This window comes from Tachypleus tridentatus, chromosome 1 (genome assembly GCF_004210375.1).
Source record: "Tachypleus tridentatus isolate NWPU-2018 chromosome 1, ASM421037v1, whole genome shotgun sequence".
NCBI classification, from domain to species: domain Eukaryota; kingdom Metazoa; phylum Arthropoda; class Merostomata; order Xiphosura; family Limulidae; genus Tachypleus; species Tachypleus tridentatus.
Window position 1 is genome coordinate 113,248,566 of NC_134825.1, and position 17,030 is coordinate 113,265,595.

General features: G+C 34.6%; 1 protein-coding gene across 1 annotated transcript; it reads right to left on the minus strand.

Moving 5' to 3' along the window:
- Window positions 1-5,797: 5,797 nt before the first annotated feature.
- Window positions 5,798-13,120, minus strand: LOC143258574 (uncharacterized). The gene has a single exon (XM_076517740.1). The coding sequence runs from the start codon at window positions 13,071-13,073 to the stop codon at window positions 12,222-12,224; it is 852 nt and encodes a 283-aa protein (XP_076373855.1). The 5' UTR covers window positions 13,074-13,120; the 3' UTR covers window positions 5,798-12,221.
- Between the last annotated feature and the right edge of the window lie 3,910 nt (window positions 13,121-17,030).

Sequence of the window (17,030 nt, forward strand, 5' to 3'; positions counted from 1 at the left end):
ACCCCTTAAAGTCACACAGATTAATCCAGCAACATCCTTAAAACCTCGCTGTTTAACTCGTGAATACTATTAAAAACCCACTTTTTAACCCAGCAATACCATTAAAACCTCTGTGTCTGTCCAATGAATACCTTACAAATCCCATTGTTTAACTCATAACTACCATTGAAATTCCAGGCTTAACTTATAAATAACTTTCAAGCACCACTTTTTAACACATAAATACCAAATATACCCTTAAAATCTCAGTTTATTCCAAAAGTACTCTTAAAATTCCACTATATAATTCGTAAATATCCTTAAAGCCTCACAGTTTAACCCACGAATACCACTTTACTCCATCGTGTAACCTCAATCACAATTTTAAAATGTTTTATTTTGGTACTATACTCGGGTTACCCTTGTCTAACAGATCCAGTGAATATTTTGTAGTTTTCTGTAAAACGTTTACTAAGAGTTTTCCATTGTCATGTGTTACTGTCAATCTCTGACCAAAACGTAGAAGTTATTACCACAAGAATGGTCAATGTAATTATTTCCTTCACAAACTGTCTCTAATTCTTTACGAAATCCAACATTACGTCTTACAAGCTGCTAGGACCCGGCATGGCCAGGTGCTTCGGCGTTCGTCTCGCAGATTGAGAGTGGTTGATTTGATTCTTCGGCATACCAAAACATGCTCGCCCTTGCAGCTGTGTGGACGCAATAATGTGACGGTCAATCCCACTATTCGTTGGTAAAAGAGTAGCCCAAGAGCTGGCGGTGAGTGATGATGACTTGTCACCTTTGTCTAATTCTAAATTAGGAAACATTAGCGCAGATAGTCCTCGTGTAGGTTTGTGCGAAATTTAAAAACAAACAAACAAAGAAGCTGCCAGATATCTAGATATTATTTTCTAGCAATCATTTCGTATGTTTTGTAATTTGAGCTTGCGAGGCATCTCAAGCGACGCCATATCAGAGACCAGTGCTAGGTTCAGGAATAGGCCACCGCTAATTTAGGGCAGTTGACTAGAGGGAAGGACATCTGTCAGCAGTATCAGCTACATAACTACTCTCATCCGAATAGCGGGATTGACTGTCACTTTTATAACGCACCCATAACTGAATATGTGGAATGTGTCGATTCTCGGATGTTCCGATTTTCAGTTCTGTATGTTAACCACTAGGCCACGCTCGGCCATAAAGCTTCACAGATAATTCCATTACACATTTTATAAATACTCAATACAACAGAAGTTCCTCAGTCCTCTGATTTCCTTGCTTGTGCTAACAGTCAGCCAGTGAAAAGCTTTCACTGATGATGGTGACGTTATAAGGATTGTCTTGAAGTTCGAAACCTATTCATTTTAAATTAGTGATATTCCTCGTCCTAGAGTTGACCTTTTAAACAAACATTAATGATGAGTCATTTTTTTACAATCGAACAGTAACAATAACCGCACATATTTATCCCTAAAATTACTAATTGTTTTAATATAACGTTCACCATTGGTAGTGGCCCAAATGTTGCACAGTATGATTAATTTTAAGTTTTTCGTTTTTACACATCATTGAATAAAACGGATGCATACACAGTTGGAGAGCCATTCGTAAGAATTATCCCAATGATGTCAAATCTGATCGGTAATTTTATGGTTTAAAATGGCGTAAGTAGCAGGTTTTTAGTTTGCTCTGTTTTGAATTTGGCACAAAGTTATTCCCTAATTTATTAATAATAGACCAGAAGGAAGGCAGCTTGTCATCACCACTCACCGCCTACTCTAGAGCTATCCTTTTACCAACGAATAGTGGGATTGACCGTCACATTAGAACACCCCCATGGATAAGAGAGTGAGCACGTTCGGTGACGGAGATTCTAACCCGTGACCCAAAGATTGCGAGTAACATAAGATAACAACAACGATGGTGTGAACAACTGAACTCTATTGAGAACTACTGGAATTATTCTAAGCCTTTTTTGGCAAAAGGTAGAAAGTTGTGATCTTTGCAAATGTATTGATACACAATTTGATAATAAAATATACCCCTTAAGATCAACTAGTTATTGTCAGTTGATTAAACACACAGGTTGTACATTGAGTTATCTTCCCCGTGCCAACCTTACGGCTCGAACCCCGGATTGTAGTGTTATAAGCACCTCAATCTCACTGATTGGTTACCGGAGAAGGCTTTTTAACTCAGAAAGAGAAATAAGTAATTAGATTTTTCCAGTTAACTTTTAAAGAAATACAATAATATCTAACAATAAGTTGTTTATTACTTTTAAAGAAATACAATAATATCTAACAATAAGTTGTTTATTACTTTTAAAGAAATACAATAATATCTAACAATAAGTTGTTTATTCTAAAGAAATACAATAATATCTAACAATAAGTTGTTTATTACTTTTAAAGAAATACAATAATACCTAACAATAAGTTGTTTATTAGACGTATTGTTCCACAGATTCAATCAATGTCGAAACAGAAGCGCGAACTTTTTGGTTGGATCTTAAAAATTCTGCGTTAAGAACAACAAGAGAAACAGATCCAACAACCGGTAATACGAGAAAGGAAAAAGCAGGATGCTTGTTTATGAGAAACAGGAGCAAACATCCCTTCAAAAAGTAAATCTATACTAAATGATCCATTATCCCTCTGTCGGTGGGATGCTTTTTATCTGTCTCGTCTTAAACCATGCTGTGTTCATCGACCGAAACGGAAATCGACTTACTCTTTGTACCACGTGTGTATTGGTGTATTATTCTGGTTTAGAAATGTGTTCTCGACTGAAACTGTGGCGTAAAGCCTTATATTAACATCCACGTAGTGAATCTTCTTAAAATAGAATAGCATATCTAATTGTAGATTACCAGGTGATATTCTGTATTAAAACCCGGGTTATACATTCTTCAGGGGTAATTAGGCTTAAATACCAGGTTATACAATATATTGAGAATTTCGGGCTTAAAATATGGGTTGTACATTCATTTACGACATTTAGGTTTATTTAACCTGTTTGTACATTATCTCGAGATTCGTGGACTTTGAAACTGGAATACACATTCGGTTAAAATCCTCAGGCCTAGAAACCGGAATACACATTAAGTTAAGGAATTCAAACTCAAATTATGTAACATATATAACGTTAAAATACTCAACCATAGAATCCGGAGTATATGTATCTGGTTGAAGTCATGGGTGCTCTTATAAGGGATGAATCTACACCCATCGCTGTATTTTATACTCAAGACATCCAGTTAAAGTAAGTAACCTGATTTTCCTCATCCGTCACTTAACCTTTATATTAAAAATTCCCAAGTCTAACATTAACTTTAGTATTATTTATTAACTAAACTTAAAGCTTCTATTCCATGTCTATAAATTAACATGTGGTCTTAATGGGTTTCAGTTTTGTTTACTCTACTTTTTGTACTGTTTTAATACTGAAAAATGTAAAAACCTTGAAGACGTGAGGGTTAGTTTTGCTAGGATTGTAAACTACTGTTAATCTTAAGTAAAGAGATATACATGGTTGAATGTTGACAATAGATTATCGCTGAGTTCCTGTTTGAATTCGGGATTTCAAACACGTTGTTTTAAACTGCTAATGCTGCTTGAGGGTTCACAGACATGTTGCTCTACTGCTTTACACTTGGTGCTTCAACAAATAAAATTCTGGTTGAATCCTAAAGCATAAATTGTAGTTATATCACTAGTAGGATACCTAAGTCTTAGGTGTAAAACACAGATAAAATCCATGTTGAATGTTAAAGCATAAATTGTAGTTACGTTACTAGTAGGATATCTAAGTCTCTTTAAGATTTATCGCGAGTTATTTGTTTTGAATTCCACGCAAAGCTACACTACGGTTATCTTTGCTAGCTGTTTCTAATTTAGCAGTGTAAGACTAAAGGAAAAACAGGTTATTCATAAAAACCCACCCCCAACTCTTGGGCTGTTCTTTCAATAACGAATAGTGGGATTGACCGTAACATTATAACACACCCACCTCTGAAAGGGCAATCACGTTTGATATGACGGGGATTCGAACTAGCGACCCTCGGATTCCGAGTCGAGCGTTATAACTGCTTGGTCCTTTTTAATAAACCACTCCGCCGAACCATTGGAAAACTGGATGTTAAAATACACAATTATTGTGTGTCGTGAAGGCTAGATGTTAAAATACACAATTATAGTGTGACCTGAAGACTAGATGTTAAAATACACAATTATAGTTTGTGGTGAAGACTAGGTGTTAAAATACACAATTGTAGTGTGTCGTGAAGGCTAGATGTTAAAATGCACAATTATAGTGTATTGTGAATGCTAGATGTTTAAATACACAATTATAGTGTGTCGTGAAGACTAGATGTGAAAATATACACAATTATAATGTGTCGTGAAGGCTAGATGTTAAAATACACAATGAAAATGTGTCGTGAAGACAAGATGTTAAAATACACAATTATAGTGTGTCGTGAAGGCTAGATGTTAAAATACAAAATTATAGTGTGTCGTGAAGACCAGATGTTAAAATACACAATTATAGTGTGTCGTGAAGACTAGATGTTAAAATACACAATTACATTGTGTCGTGAAGACGAGATGTGAAAATGCACAATTATTATGTGTCGTGAAGACTAGGTGTTAAAATACACAATTATTATGTGTCGTGAAGACTAGGTGTTAAAATACACAATTATAGCGTGTCGTGAAGACTAGATGTTAAAATACACAATTATAGCGTGTCGTGAAGACTAGGTGTTAAAATACACAATTATAGTGTGTCGTGAAGACTAGGTGTTAAAATACACAATTATAGTGTGTCGTCAAGGTTAGATGTTAAAATACAGAATTATAGTGTGTCGTGAAGGCTAGATGTTAAAATACACAATTATAGCGTGTTGTGAAGGCTAGATGTTAAAATACACAATGAAAATGTGTCGTGAAGACAAGATGTTAAAATATACAATTATAGTGTGTCGTGAAGACTAGATGTTAAAATACACAGTTATAGTGTGTCGTGAAGACTAGGTGTTAAAATGCACAATTATTATGTGTCGTGAAGACTAGGTGTTAAAATACACAATTATAGTGTGTCGTGAAGACTAGGTGTTAAAATACACAATTATAGTGTGTCGTGAAGACTAGGTGTTAAAATATACAATTATAGTGTGTCGTGAAGACTAGATGTTAAAATACACAAATATATTGTGTCGTGAAGACGAGATGTGAAAATGCACAATCATTATGTGTCGTGAAGACTAGGTGTTAAAATACACAATTATAGCGTGTCGTGAAGACTAGATGTTAAAATACACAATTATAGCGTGTCCTGAAGACTAGGTGTTAAAATGCACAATTATTATGTGTCGTGAAGACTAGGTGTTAAAATACACAATTATAGCGTGTCGTGAAGACCAGATGTTAAAATACACAATTATAGCGTGTCGTGAAGACTAGGTGTTAAAATACACAATTATAGTGTGTCGTGAAGACTAGGTGTTAAAATACACAATTATAGTGTGTCGTCAAGTTTAGATGTTAAAATACACAATTATAGTGTGTCGTGAAGACCAGATGTTAAAATACACAATTATATTGTGTCGTGAAGACTAGGTGTTAAAATACACAATTATAGTGTGTCGTAAAGACTAGGTGTTAAAATACACAATTATAGTGTGTCGTGAAGACTAGATGTTAAAATACACAATTATCGTGTGTCGTGATAAAAAGAGAAAATAAAGTTAGAACGAAGTCCTTAAGTAAGTGATTTATTCTTGTAATAACAAACAATACACGATATTAAATAAATAAATCATTATATATATATATATATAGTGTACATATACGTAGAGAGATAGAATATAAACAAATATTTCAGTTATTTACCTAACGTAAGAAAGCCGAATCACATCTAAACCAAATAATCAAAAACAACCAAAACAGCGATATAAAAAACGTGTGTAACATTCCTTGTCTATACTCACTTTTTAACTTATTGCTCACTAGTAAGTTATTTAAATTTGTCTATTTAATCTTGGACTTAAAAGCCTGCAGGAATTATCTGCACCTACCAAGAACTGGATTTTCTAAAGAATGATTTATTCTTTTTTGCTAATTTAAAGTGCTAACAATTATTACTAGTTACCTAAATATATTAAATAATTAACATTAAAATTACACTCAGTTAAAAGTTGTTTCCATAATTATCCTTTAATAAAATCGACTTAATATTACCGTCGATTCTGAAAAAATGAGACAAGAAGAGTTTTTATATTACTCCAAATCAGAAGAAACATCAAACTGATCTTCCAAGGAAAGTCACGTGATACTCCCATAGGAAAAAGTTGTTTGTTTTTAGAATATACCGGCTACTAACTTATTAAAACATCTAGGCTACTAAGACTGGCTAGAGGCGGCTATTTTTCAATAGCCCTTTTATTTCGTATGCTGACTGAAGCGTGACTTTCCATGTTTTTCGTCCCAATATATACAATAGATTGGGCGGATATTCTAGGGCACTGTAGAATGTATTGCTACCAGATAATCTAAATATACACTTTAATAAACACAGATAGTCTGCATATACGGTAAAGGATAATGTTTTCGTCATTTATATCCAGAGTTCTAACATATCACGTGACTGTATTTATCCAATAGGAAACTTCTTAAATTGACCAAGTTACTGTATTCGTCCAATAGGAAATTGTTTTAAACAACCACGTGACTATATTAATCCAATAGGAAAATGTTTTTACCAATCACTTTACAATATTCATCCAATAGGAAACTGTGAATAAAGTGCTGAAAATTGTATGCAAAAATATTATAAAATATAATGCAATTATAAACACTTTTTTTAATAATATTTAATAATCAGTAATTTTAGGTTAGTTGTTAAATTTCTTGTGAAAATTTTGAAATTATTGATTCATTTGTTGTAAACTAGTTAATTAAAATTCACAACCGTCTAACAATATGTGAGATATACAAAACTATTGCTTCAAGCTGAGGATTCACTCAGGAGTGTAGTTTTAACAGTGACTCTTAAAATATAATACTTTTACCACCGAAAATATAATCGAAAGGTTAATAATACCCGACCATCAGTACAACATTTATGCTGCTGTTCGACTGTTGTAACTTATATAAATAGATAGATATATAAATATAACCAACACTTTCCTTGTCATTATATCGTATTTTTGATTTGCCTAATTGAATTTGAAGTTCCTTCTTCAATCCAAATTTTTATGTATGAGAAATAAAATCAGACATAAGCAACATTTGAGTTCATTAGATAATAATCAATATTCGTTAAAAACATGTAAGAACAACTCATGCCCTGAAGACCTGTTATCTAATATTAATTTTAGTATATAAATAAAGATGTTTTTTTGTTGTTGTTTTTCTGGGAATTGTCATATTATAAATAACCACCGCAGTGTAATGAAACAAGCGAGTTACGAAACTACCTTCTAATTCTGGGAAAAAGAAATAAGTGAGAAAAGTTCAATATGAATTTATGAATTATTTAAATAATTATGTAATTGTATTCGTGGAGTTAGAAAGCTTCTTCTGCCTGGAAATAATTTGCAGGGTAAGCATTCATCGTCTGAAAACGATAAATTTTTACAACGCGCATGCGTGTAAACACGCCATCTTGAACTTTAGAGTTATCAAGGTTACAAGCTATAATTGGACAAAGGGTGTATTTGCCTCGAGGTATATATTTATGTTCTACTTGCTTTGAAGTAACTTTTATAAGTTTTTTTTTTTATTTGCTAAAGTTCCAACTCAGATATCAGTCTAATTGTACTTTATAACTTCAGAAGTTTCAATATAAAGATGGCGCAAGTGTTGCGCCAAAGTATAAAAATATTTTGGAGTTCCATCTTCCTCACACCTAAACCTGCAGAGATTTGTTAATATCTGTACATATGTATAGAATCTGTATGTTTAGGCCTAATAAGCATAGAGGATATTGATACAAGGACTTTTAAAAATCTATTTCTATTGCAATAGGTTTATTTATTTATTTACAATCTATTCTACCGTCTAACCTTGCGATTGCTATGTAAAAATCTGTAAGATACGGCACGCATACACGAATTTAAATGATAGAGAGAAAGAGGCCTCCGTCAGGATGGGCATATGAGACTCAATAGCTTGAAATAGATAAAAATTGGTAGAAGTTGTGGACGGATCTTACTCAGATTCTAAGGAAGAAACGTTTTGAATAAATTAGGTTATTTTTTAGTTTAAACGTGGTTCGATAAGTTGTCAACAATATTTCATCGTTCGAAGTTTAATACAGAAGTCAACCGATGTTATGTCATAATTTTCTTTTCCGTAGATTAATGTTTTCAAAGAAATAGTTCGTGTAACCAGTACGAAGACGGCTACGTGAAGGTACCATTACAGTTGACAAAATTCAGTTCAGTTTCATGTACTCTAATCTAAGCACGGCTTTACATATAGATAGAAATAGGTTGGTATAGACAAATATATATATGTATAGACAGGAATATTAGCTTTCAGTTTGTCCTTAAAAATGTTGTTTGACAATGATCTAAAAATCGTTGTATTCGAAACCTCTTTGGTTTAAACCTTTTACTTTAATTTTTTCCCCTTAATCTACACGTATTTGATCTAATTTGAAACACAGAGTGTGGATTTTGCAGTTCAGAAATGTTTGGTCTTCCGGTCAGGTAAAATATTGATAAATTAGAATAATAGAAACAGACAGACGGTACTGTATCTTTCACATTTTACCTTTGCTAGTAAAGACAGGATTGTTCTATTGATACCATAGAACGATCTAATTATATGCGTCTACTCACTTATTGCTCTGTACACGTTTATTGCTTTGTGAATATGGACGCTGACGTCACGGCGTCAGTCATGTCCTTGTTTTCTACTCTAATATAATATAGTCTATATGAGCTACGAAACCCTAATTTTCAGCTAAACTGCATAGCAAAAGAGAATATGTTATGTACAATACAGTTAAACCGAAATTATTTTATCTAAAGATAATTTTCAGACAATGAGGAGTAGATATATATATCAATATAATTCTTGTACTTAGGAAATCTCGTTAGATTTCAGTTTTGATACCTGTGGAATTATACTAACACACACTAATTCACACTTTCTATCATGTGACAACACACACATGTGTATTGAACGAAGTTATCAATTTGTCTTTGACCTAACCCGTTATTATAAATCAAATAAATACACCACTCTCACCTGTTCACTCTACATTTGTACATATAACAAATTATTAATTTTCTCAACAATTCAAGCTACCGTTTGGATGACATGATCACAGAAGATGAAATGTACAACTTAACCGTCAAAATAAATCAATGTTCACACTGGTTCATTACTATTATTGTGTCACTGTGGTTCCTTATTGTCATTGTGTTACTTAGTGTTACTGTGGTTCCTTATTGTCATTGTGTTACTTAGTGTTACTGTGGTTCCTTATTGTCATTGTGTTACTTAGTGTTACTGTGGTTTCTTATTGCCACTGTGTTAATTAGTGTTACTGTGGTTCCTTATTGTCATTGTGTTAATTAATGTCACTGTGGTTCCTTATTGTCATTGTGTTAATTAATGTTACTGTGGTTTCTTATTGTCATTGTGTTAATTAGTGTCACTGTGGTTCCTTATTGTCATTGTGTTACTTAGTGTTACTGTGGTTTCTTATTATTGTAATTGTGTTAATTAGTGTCACTGTGGTTCCTTATTGTCATTGTGTTACTTAGTGTTACTGTGGTTTCTTATTGTCATTGTGTTAATTAGTGTCACTGTGGTTCCTTATTGTCATTGTGTTACTTAGTGTTACTGTAATTTCTTATTATTGTAATTGTGTTAATTAGTGTTACTGTGGTTCCTTATTGTCATTGTGTTAATTAGTGTCACTGTGGTTCCTTATTGTCATTGTGTTAATTAATGTTACTGTGGTTTCTTATTGTCATTGTGTTAATTAGTGTCACTGTGGTTCCTTATTGTCATTGTGTTACTTAGTGTTACTGTGGTTTCTTATTGTCATTGTGTTAATTAGTGTCACTGTGGTTCCTTATTGTCATTGTGTTACTTAGTGTTACTGTGGTTTCTTATTATTGTAATTGTGTTAATTAGTGTCACTGTGGTTCCTTATTGTCATTGTGTTACATAGTGTTACTGTGGTTTCTTATTATTGTAATTGTGTTAATTAGTGTCACTGTGGTTCCTTATTGTCATTGTGTTACTTAGTGTTACTGTGGTTTCTTATTGTCACTGTGTTAATTAGTGTTACTGTGGTTTCTTATTGTTACTGTGTTAATTAATGTTACTGTAGTTCCTTATTGTCATTGTGTTAATTAGTGTCACTGTGGTTCCTTATTGTCATTGTGTTACTTAGTGTTACTGTGGTTTCTTTTTGTCATTGTGTTAATTAGGGTCACTGTGGTTCCTTATTGTCATTGTGTTACTTAGTGTTACTGTGGTTTCTTATTGTCACTGTGTTAATTAGTGTTACTGTGGTTCCTTATTGTCACTGTGTTAATTAGTGTCACTGTGGTTCCTTATTGTCATTGTGTTAATTAGTGTCACTGTGGTTCCTTATTGTCATTGTGTTAATTAATGTTACTGTGGTTTCTTATTGTCATTGTGTTAATTAGTGTCACTGTGGTTCCTTATTGTCATTGTGTCACTTAGGGTTACTGTGGTTCCTTATTGTCATTGTGTTACTTAGTGTTACTGTGGTTTCTTATTGTCACTGTGTTAATTAGTGTTACTGTAGTTTCTTTTTGTCACTGTTTTAATTAGTGTTACTGTAGTTCCTTATTGTCACCGTGTTAATTAGTGTTACTGTGGTTCCTTATTGTCACTGTGTTAATTAGTGTTACTGTGGTTCCTTATTGTCACTGTGTTAATTAGTGTTATTGTGGTTTCTTATTGTCACTGTGTTACTTAGTGTTACTGTGGTTCCTTATTGTCACTGTGTTAATTAGTATTACTGTGGTTTCTTATTGTCACTGTGTTAATTAGTGTTACTGTGGTTCCTTATTGTCACTGTGTTAATTAATGTTACTGTGGTTCCTTATTGTCATTGTGTTCATTAGTGTCACTGTGGTTCCTTATTGTCACTGTGTTAATTAGTGTTACTCTGGTTCCTTATTGTCATTGTGTTATTTGTTGTTAATGTTGTTCCTTTTTGTCATTGTGTTTATTGGTGTTACTGTGGTTCCTTATTGTCATTGTGTTAACTATGAACATGGAAACAGCTAGAAACAGTTTATAATTTAACACAAGCGAAGGTCTTAAGAACGAGGATCAGATTATGTAAAACCAACCAATCAAACTTCGTGGTTTTGTGAATGTATTTAGTTTGTAATTACAACAGATCAATTTCCTTCCGTGCCTTCTTTCGTGTCACATGTGCGTGAATATTAATAACGCTCATGTGATTTATGTGTACACTATTAACTCTAATGAAAACACACACAAAAGAAAGAGATGACGTCATCTCCCACGTGGAAGTTGCACGTGGTTTTCAGCACCAGAAGAGTATAACTCATGAAATGTAAGTATCTAACGTATCTAAAAAGCAGTTTACCAAAAGCTACATGTGTTTTATAGTAAAATAGGATTTGTATCCGCACTGTTGTCTTCATAACTAATGTGTCACGGCCTGCCTCGCGACCTCAACGGGTTTTCTCGTCCTTTAAATATGTAAATGTTCTTTGTACAGTTGAACCAATTAAAGCTCTGGCTGTTTTTTGTTTTTTTTTGTTTCGCTTTTTCTTTTTCTAATTCGGTGTTAGACACTATGCTTGTTATTCGCCGAATCTAATAGAGGAAAATATATAAAACGGGGTTATATATGGATTCTCAGATAGTCGTGGAATGCAACCTATACAACGTCACACAGATTATTGTTTGTGTTGCTGCCTCACTTGACGTCGCTCAAACAATCAGGTGAACGCGATATTTGTTTCTTCGAATCCACGGGCGGACTGGATGCTTCACTTGTGATGCAATTCTTGTGGATGTCACTGTCTCAAGGCGAGCCACTTATGCTAGCTGTTTATTGTCTTCCATCTGATGAGTTCCTATAGAAGACATTTAATACGTTATTGCTATTTTCCTGGCACAGGAAGAAACATCGGCCCATCTGCCAAGTCCTTCAAGAGTATTCCTACATCACAAATTCCCCATATGGAGTGGCGGCTGTCTTCAAGCCAGACATTCGGGAGATCCGGGTGGAGATTCTTTGAAGCAGGACGACTCGTAGTGTTTGTTCAGGTAGGACTTGAGAGCAAAGGTCTTGTTGCATCTCTGACAGCGGAAGTGTTTGAAACTGGAATGTGTCTGCATGTGAGCCCTCAAGTTGGACCGGTCAGCGAAGGCCTTGCCGCAGTGGGCACAACCGAACGGTTTTTCCCCGGTGTGAGATCTGAGGTGGCCCTGAAGTAACCAAGGTCGAGAGAAGGCCTTTCCGCACACCGAGCACTTGTGACTGAGGTTATGTGTAAGCACGTGCATGGCCAGGGCCGGCATGCTGACGTAGACCTTGCCACAGGTTGGACACTTCTTGGCAAGATGAGAATCCAGACTACGGTGGGTCTGCTTGTGACGGGACAGGTTGGACGACGTGGCGTAGTGTTTTCCACACTCGGAGCAGGTGTAGCGAGGTCTTTCCCTCTCGGCGAGTCCTAGAGTGTTCCTTCGGCGAGATCGGCCGTCGCTGACGAAGAAGGCGTCGTAAGTGTAACTCACTGTCACTCCTTTCTCGTACAGTTTGCAGTTTTTTTCTTTAACAAAAGTTTCTTGTTCAGTGTTTTCTTGTAGTCCGTGAAGTTCTAACCCACGTGACGTGTCATATGTGTCACTCGGCGACAGTGGTTGGGAATGATAGTCAGCGGTCAGCAGGTGAGTAGGTTTGATGACAGACGTCCGACTAGATAAATCGAGCTCTCGTTCAGGTGATCTGTAGCCTATAAAAGCTGTCGATTGTGCTCCAAAGTAAACTCCACTGGACGCTGTATCAGGAACGAATTTTTTATAATCACCTGAAAAATGAAACATAAAACAATTACCACATATAAACACATGTTTCTGTGGGCGAAAATTTAACAATAATTTATAACGTGTTCAAGCCTTTATATAACGGAAATCAGAATGTCTGATTCATGAGCTCGTAGTTGAAACTTATCTTTCTGTTCGTCAGGAGAGAGGAGGTCGTCTAACAACACTCCACGAGACCACAGCTATGTTCCATAGAAAGCCGTGTGACAATTCTAACAACACTCCACGAGACCACAGCTATGTTCCATAGAAAGCCGTGTGACAATTCTAACAACACTCCACGAGACCACAGCTATGTTCCATAGAAAGCCGTGTGACAATTCTAACAACACTCCACGAGACCACAGCTATGTTCCATAGAAAGCCGTGTGACAATTCTAACAACACTCCACGAGACCACAGCTATGTTCCATAGAAAGCCGTGTGACAATTCTAACAACACTCCACGAGACCACAGCTATGTTCCATAGAAAGCCGTGTGACAATTCTAACAACACTCCACGAAACCACAGCTATGTTCCATAGAAAGCCGTGTGACAATTCTAACAACACTCCACGAAACCACAGCTATGTTCCATAGAAAGCCGTGTGACAATTCTAACAACACTCCACGAAACCACAGCTATGTTCCATAGAAAGCCGTGTGACAATTCTAACAACACTCCACGAAACCACAGCTATGTTCCATAGAAAGCCGTGTGACAATTCTTAGAACAAAGAATTTTGGATTAGGCCTAGCCCACTATTCATTTCATATCTCGAAGTTTAGAGACTCAAACGAAGGTCTTGCGTGATATTTGCCAATCAGAACCTTGGTAAATGTGGTAGATAGAACAACACGAACCTTCACTTTCTATTTCTTTCTATCAGATAGAAACATGAATTTGGGGTTGAGTGAGGAGATTGGTAAACAGAGCAACAACAACAAGAACAAAAATTAAACTTCCATATAGAAAGACAGTAGTGTTTATGTTTGGAGAAAATCTGTTTTTCCTGTCTAACAATCCTCATTAATCTAACGGATTTTATTTTAAAGCTATAGCTTTCCAGAAGTTTTCTATCAAGTGTACGTCAATTCTGTTTTTATACCACGATAACTCCTCTCCTTCTATGATATAGGATATTTATTTGTCCTAAAATGTTGAAAGTTGTCATCGCTGGCTGAAGCGTAGATGCATTAAAGAATTTTAAAATGTTCATCATATATCATGCGACCAAAGTCTATCATATTCTTGTTTCTTTGTTGTTTGTTAATGCTTTGTCTATGAAATACAAGTAACCATTTAATAAACCACTAGTGTATACATATTTCTTTAAAATATGTCAAGAAACACAAACGTACAGATATGTCATAAGTTTTTTTAATTTACTAACAAAAAACTAAAACTAAAAAACAAAACAGTCTAGTTATAACAAACTTTAACAGTTCATTACTAATCTAAAACAGTCTAGTTATAACAAACTTTAACAACTTCATTACTTGTTTAAAACAATTTAGTTATAACAAAGTTTAACAGCTTCATTACTAGTTTAAAACAATTTAGTTATAATAAAGTTTAACAGCTTCATTACTAAATTAAAACAGTCTAATTGTAACAAACTGTAACAGCTTCATTACTAGTTTAAAACAGTTTGGTTATAACAAACTGTAACAGCTTCATTACTAGTTTAAAACAGTCTAATTGTAACAAACTTTAACAGCTTCATTACTAGTTTAAAACAGTCTAGTTATAACAAACTGTAACAGCTTCATTACTAGTTTAAAACAGTCTAATTGTAACAAACTTTAACAGCTTCATTACTAGTTTAAAACAGTCTAGTTATAACAAACTTTAACAGCTTCATTACTAGTTTAAAACAGTCTAGTTATAACAAACTTTAACAGCTTCATTACTAGTTTAAAACAGTCTTGTTATAACAAACTTTAACAGCTTCATTACTAGATTAAAACAGTCTAATTGTAACAAACTTTAACAGCTTCATTACTAGTTTAAAACAGTCTAATTGTAACAAACTTTAACAGCTTCATTACTAGTTTAAAACAGTCTAGTTATGACAAACTTTAACAGCTTTATTACTAGTTTAAAACAGTCTAGTTATAACAAACTTTAACAGCTTCATTACTAGATTAAAACAGTCTAATTGTAACAAACTTTAACAGCTTCATTACTAGTTTAAAACAGTCTAATTGTAACAAACTTTAACAGCTTCATTACTAGTTTAAAACAGTCTAGTTATGACAAACTTTAACAGCTTTATTACTAGTTTAAAACAGTCTAATTGTAACAAACTTTAACAGCTTCATTACTAGTTTAAAACAGTCTAGTTATGACAAACTTTAACAGCTTTATTACTAGTTTAAAACAGTCTAGTTATAACAAACTTTAACAGCTTCATTACTGGTCAAAACAATCAAGTTATCATGTTTAGTTTTGTCTACAAATGCTCCTCTCAGAGACACAACGGCTTGTTTGAGGAGTTATAATGCTAACTCATTGTTTAGTATTGTGTTTAATTCAAAACAAGAAGTGTTTACAATAAATCCTGATTATATATTCAAGTAGGTGCACATGAAACAGTCTTTTTTGAACCAGTGTCTGTGCCACCCAAACTAAAGTGGCAGATATTTTAAAACTGTATTATTTGTTATTTGTTTTCACGATAAAACTTAGAAACGTTAAAAGTTACATACCATTACGTTAGTGAAAAACTTTGAATTTATTATTAAAATATACTGTTACAAACCTCCTTCAGTGACTCAGAGGAAAGTCTGAAGGCTGAAAACGCTAAAAGTCGGGTTTCGTCGCTCGTGGTGGATACAGCAAAGATAACCAACCCATCGATAAGGTTTTGATTAAACGTAAATACACACACACACAAAGATATAAAATTATTAATTTACCCAACAAGCAAGTTTACAACGAATCTCAGTTTAATTTACATAACATCTGCGTGTACGTGATTCCAATAAAGTAGATTGTTTTATGGAGACCGACTGTGAGATGATAGAACATGTTTCTTGCAATGATTGAACAAATGGAATAATGGCTGACTTAGTTGTTCATTCAAGGCGAGAGTTAAAATGGCGTCCAATGTCGTTGTGACCTAAATTATCCAGAAACATGTCGTGAAAGGTATATATAATATTCGCGATTTTGTGAAGCTACTAGAATGCTCGATATTGTAATGTTTCTAAAAATAGTCTGTATGCAATAATCGTTTCTTCAACTTCTTCAAATCGTAAGAGAAGTTTTTAGTTTATATTTATATTTAGCTCGATTGTTAAATATATAGGTTGCTACGTTTGTTATAGTGTGTGTGTTTTCATATAGCAAAGCCACATCGGGCTATCTTCTGAGTTCACATAGGAGAATCGAACCGCTGACTTTAGCGTTGTAAATCAGTAGACTTATCACTATACTAGCGGGAGACACGTTTGTTATAGAGAATAGAACGTTAACATTTGAAGATAAATAACTATTCAATACTTGGGGTAAACAAGTACATCGTACTCAAGATTGACCGTTATTATGTGACGATCAATCCCACTATTCGTTTGTAAAAGAGGAGCCCAAGAGTTGGCGGCTGGTGGTGATGACTAGCTGCCTTTCCTCTAGTCTAACACTGCTAAATTAGGGACGGCTAGCGCAGATAGCCCTCGTGTAGCTTCGCGCAAAATTCAAAAACGGCCTGTCTTTCCTTGGCCCGCCATGGCCAAGTGTGTTAAGGCCTTCGGCTCGTAATCCGAGGGTCGCGGGCTCGAATCCTGGTCTCACAAAACATACTCCCCTTTCAGCCGTGGGAGCGTTATAATGTGACGATCAACCCTACTAGAAAACGAGTAGCTCAAGAGTTGGCAGCGGGGGGTGTTTACTAACTGCTTTTTCACTAATTTATCACTGCAAAATAAGGGATGGGTAGCGCAGATGGTAGCCCTTGTAAACTTTGTTCCAAATT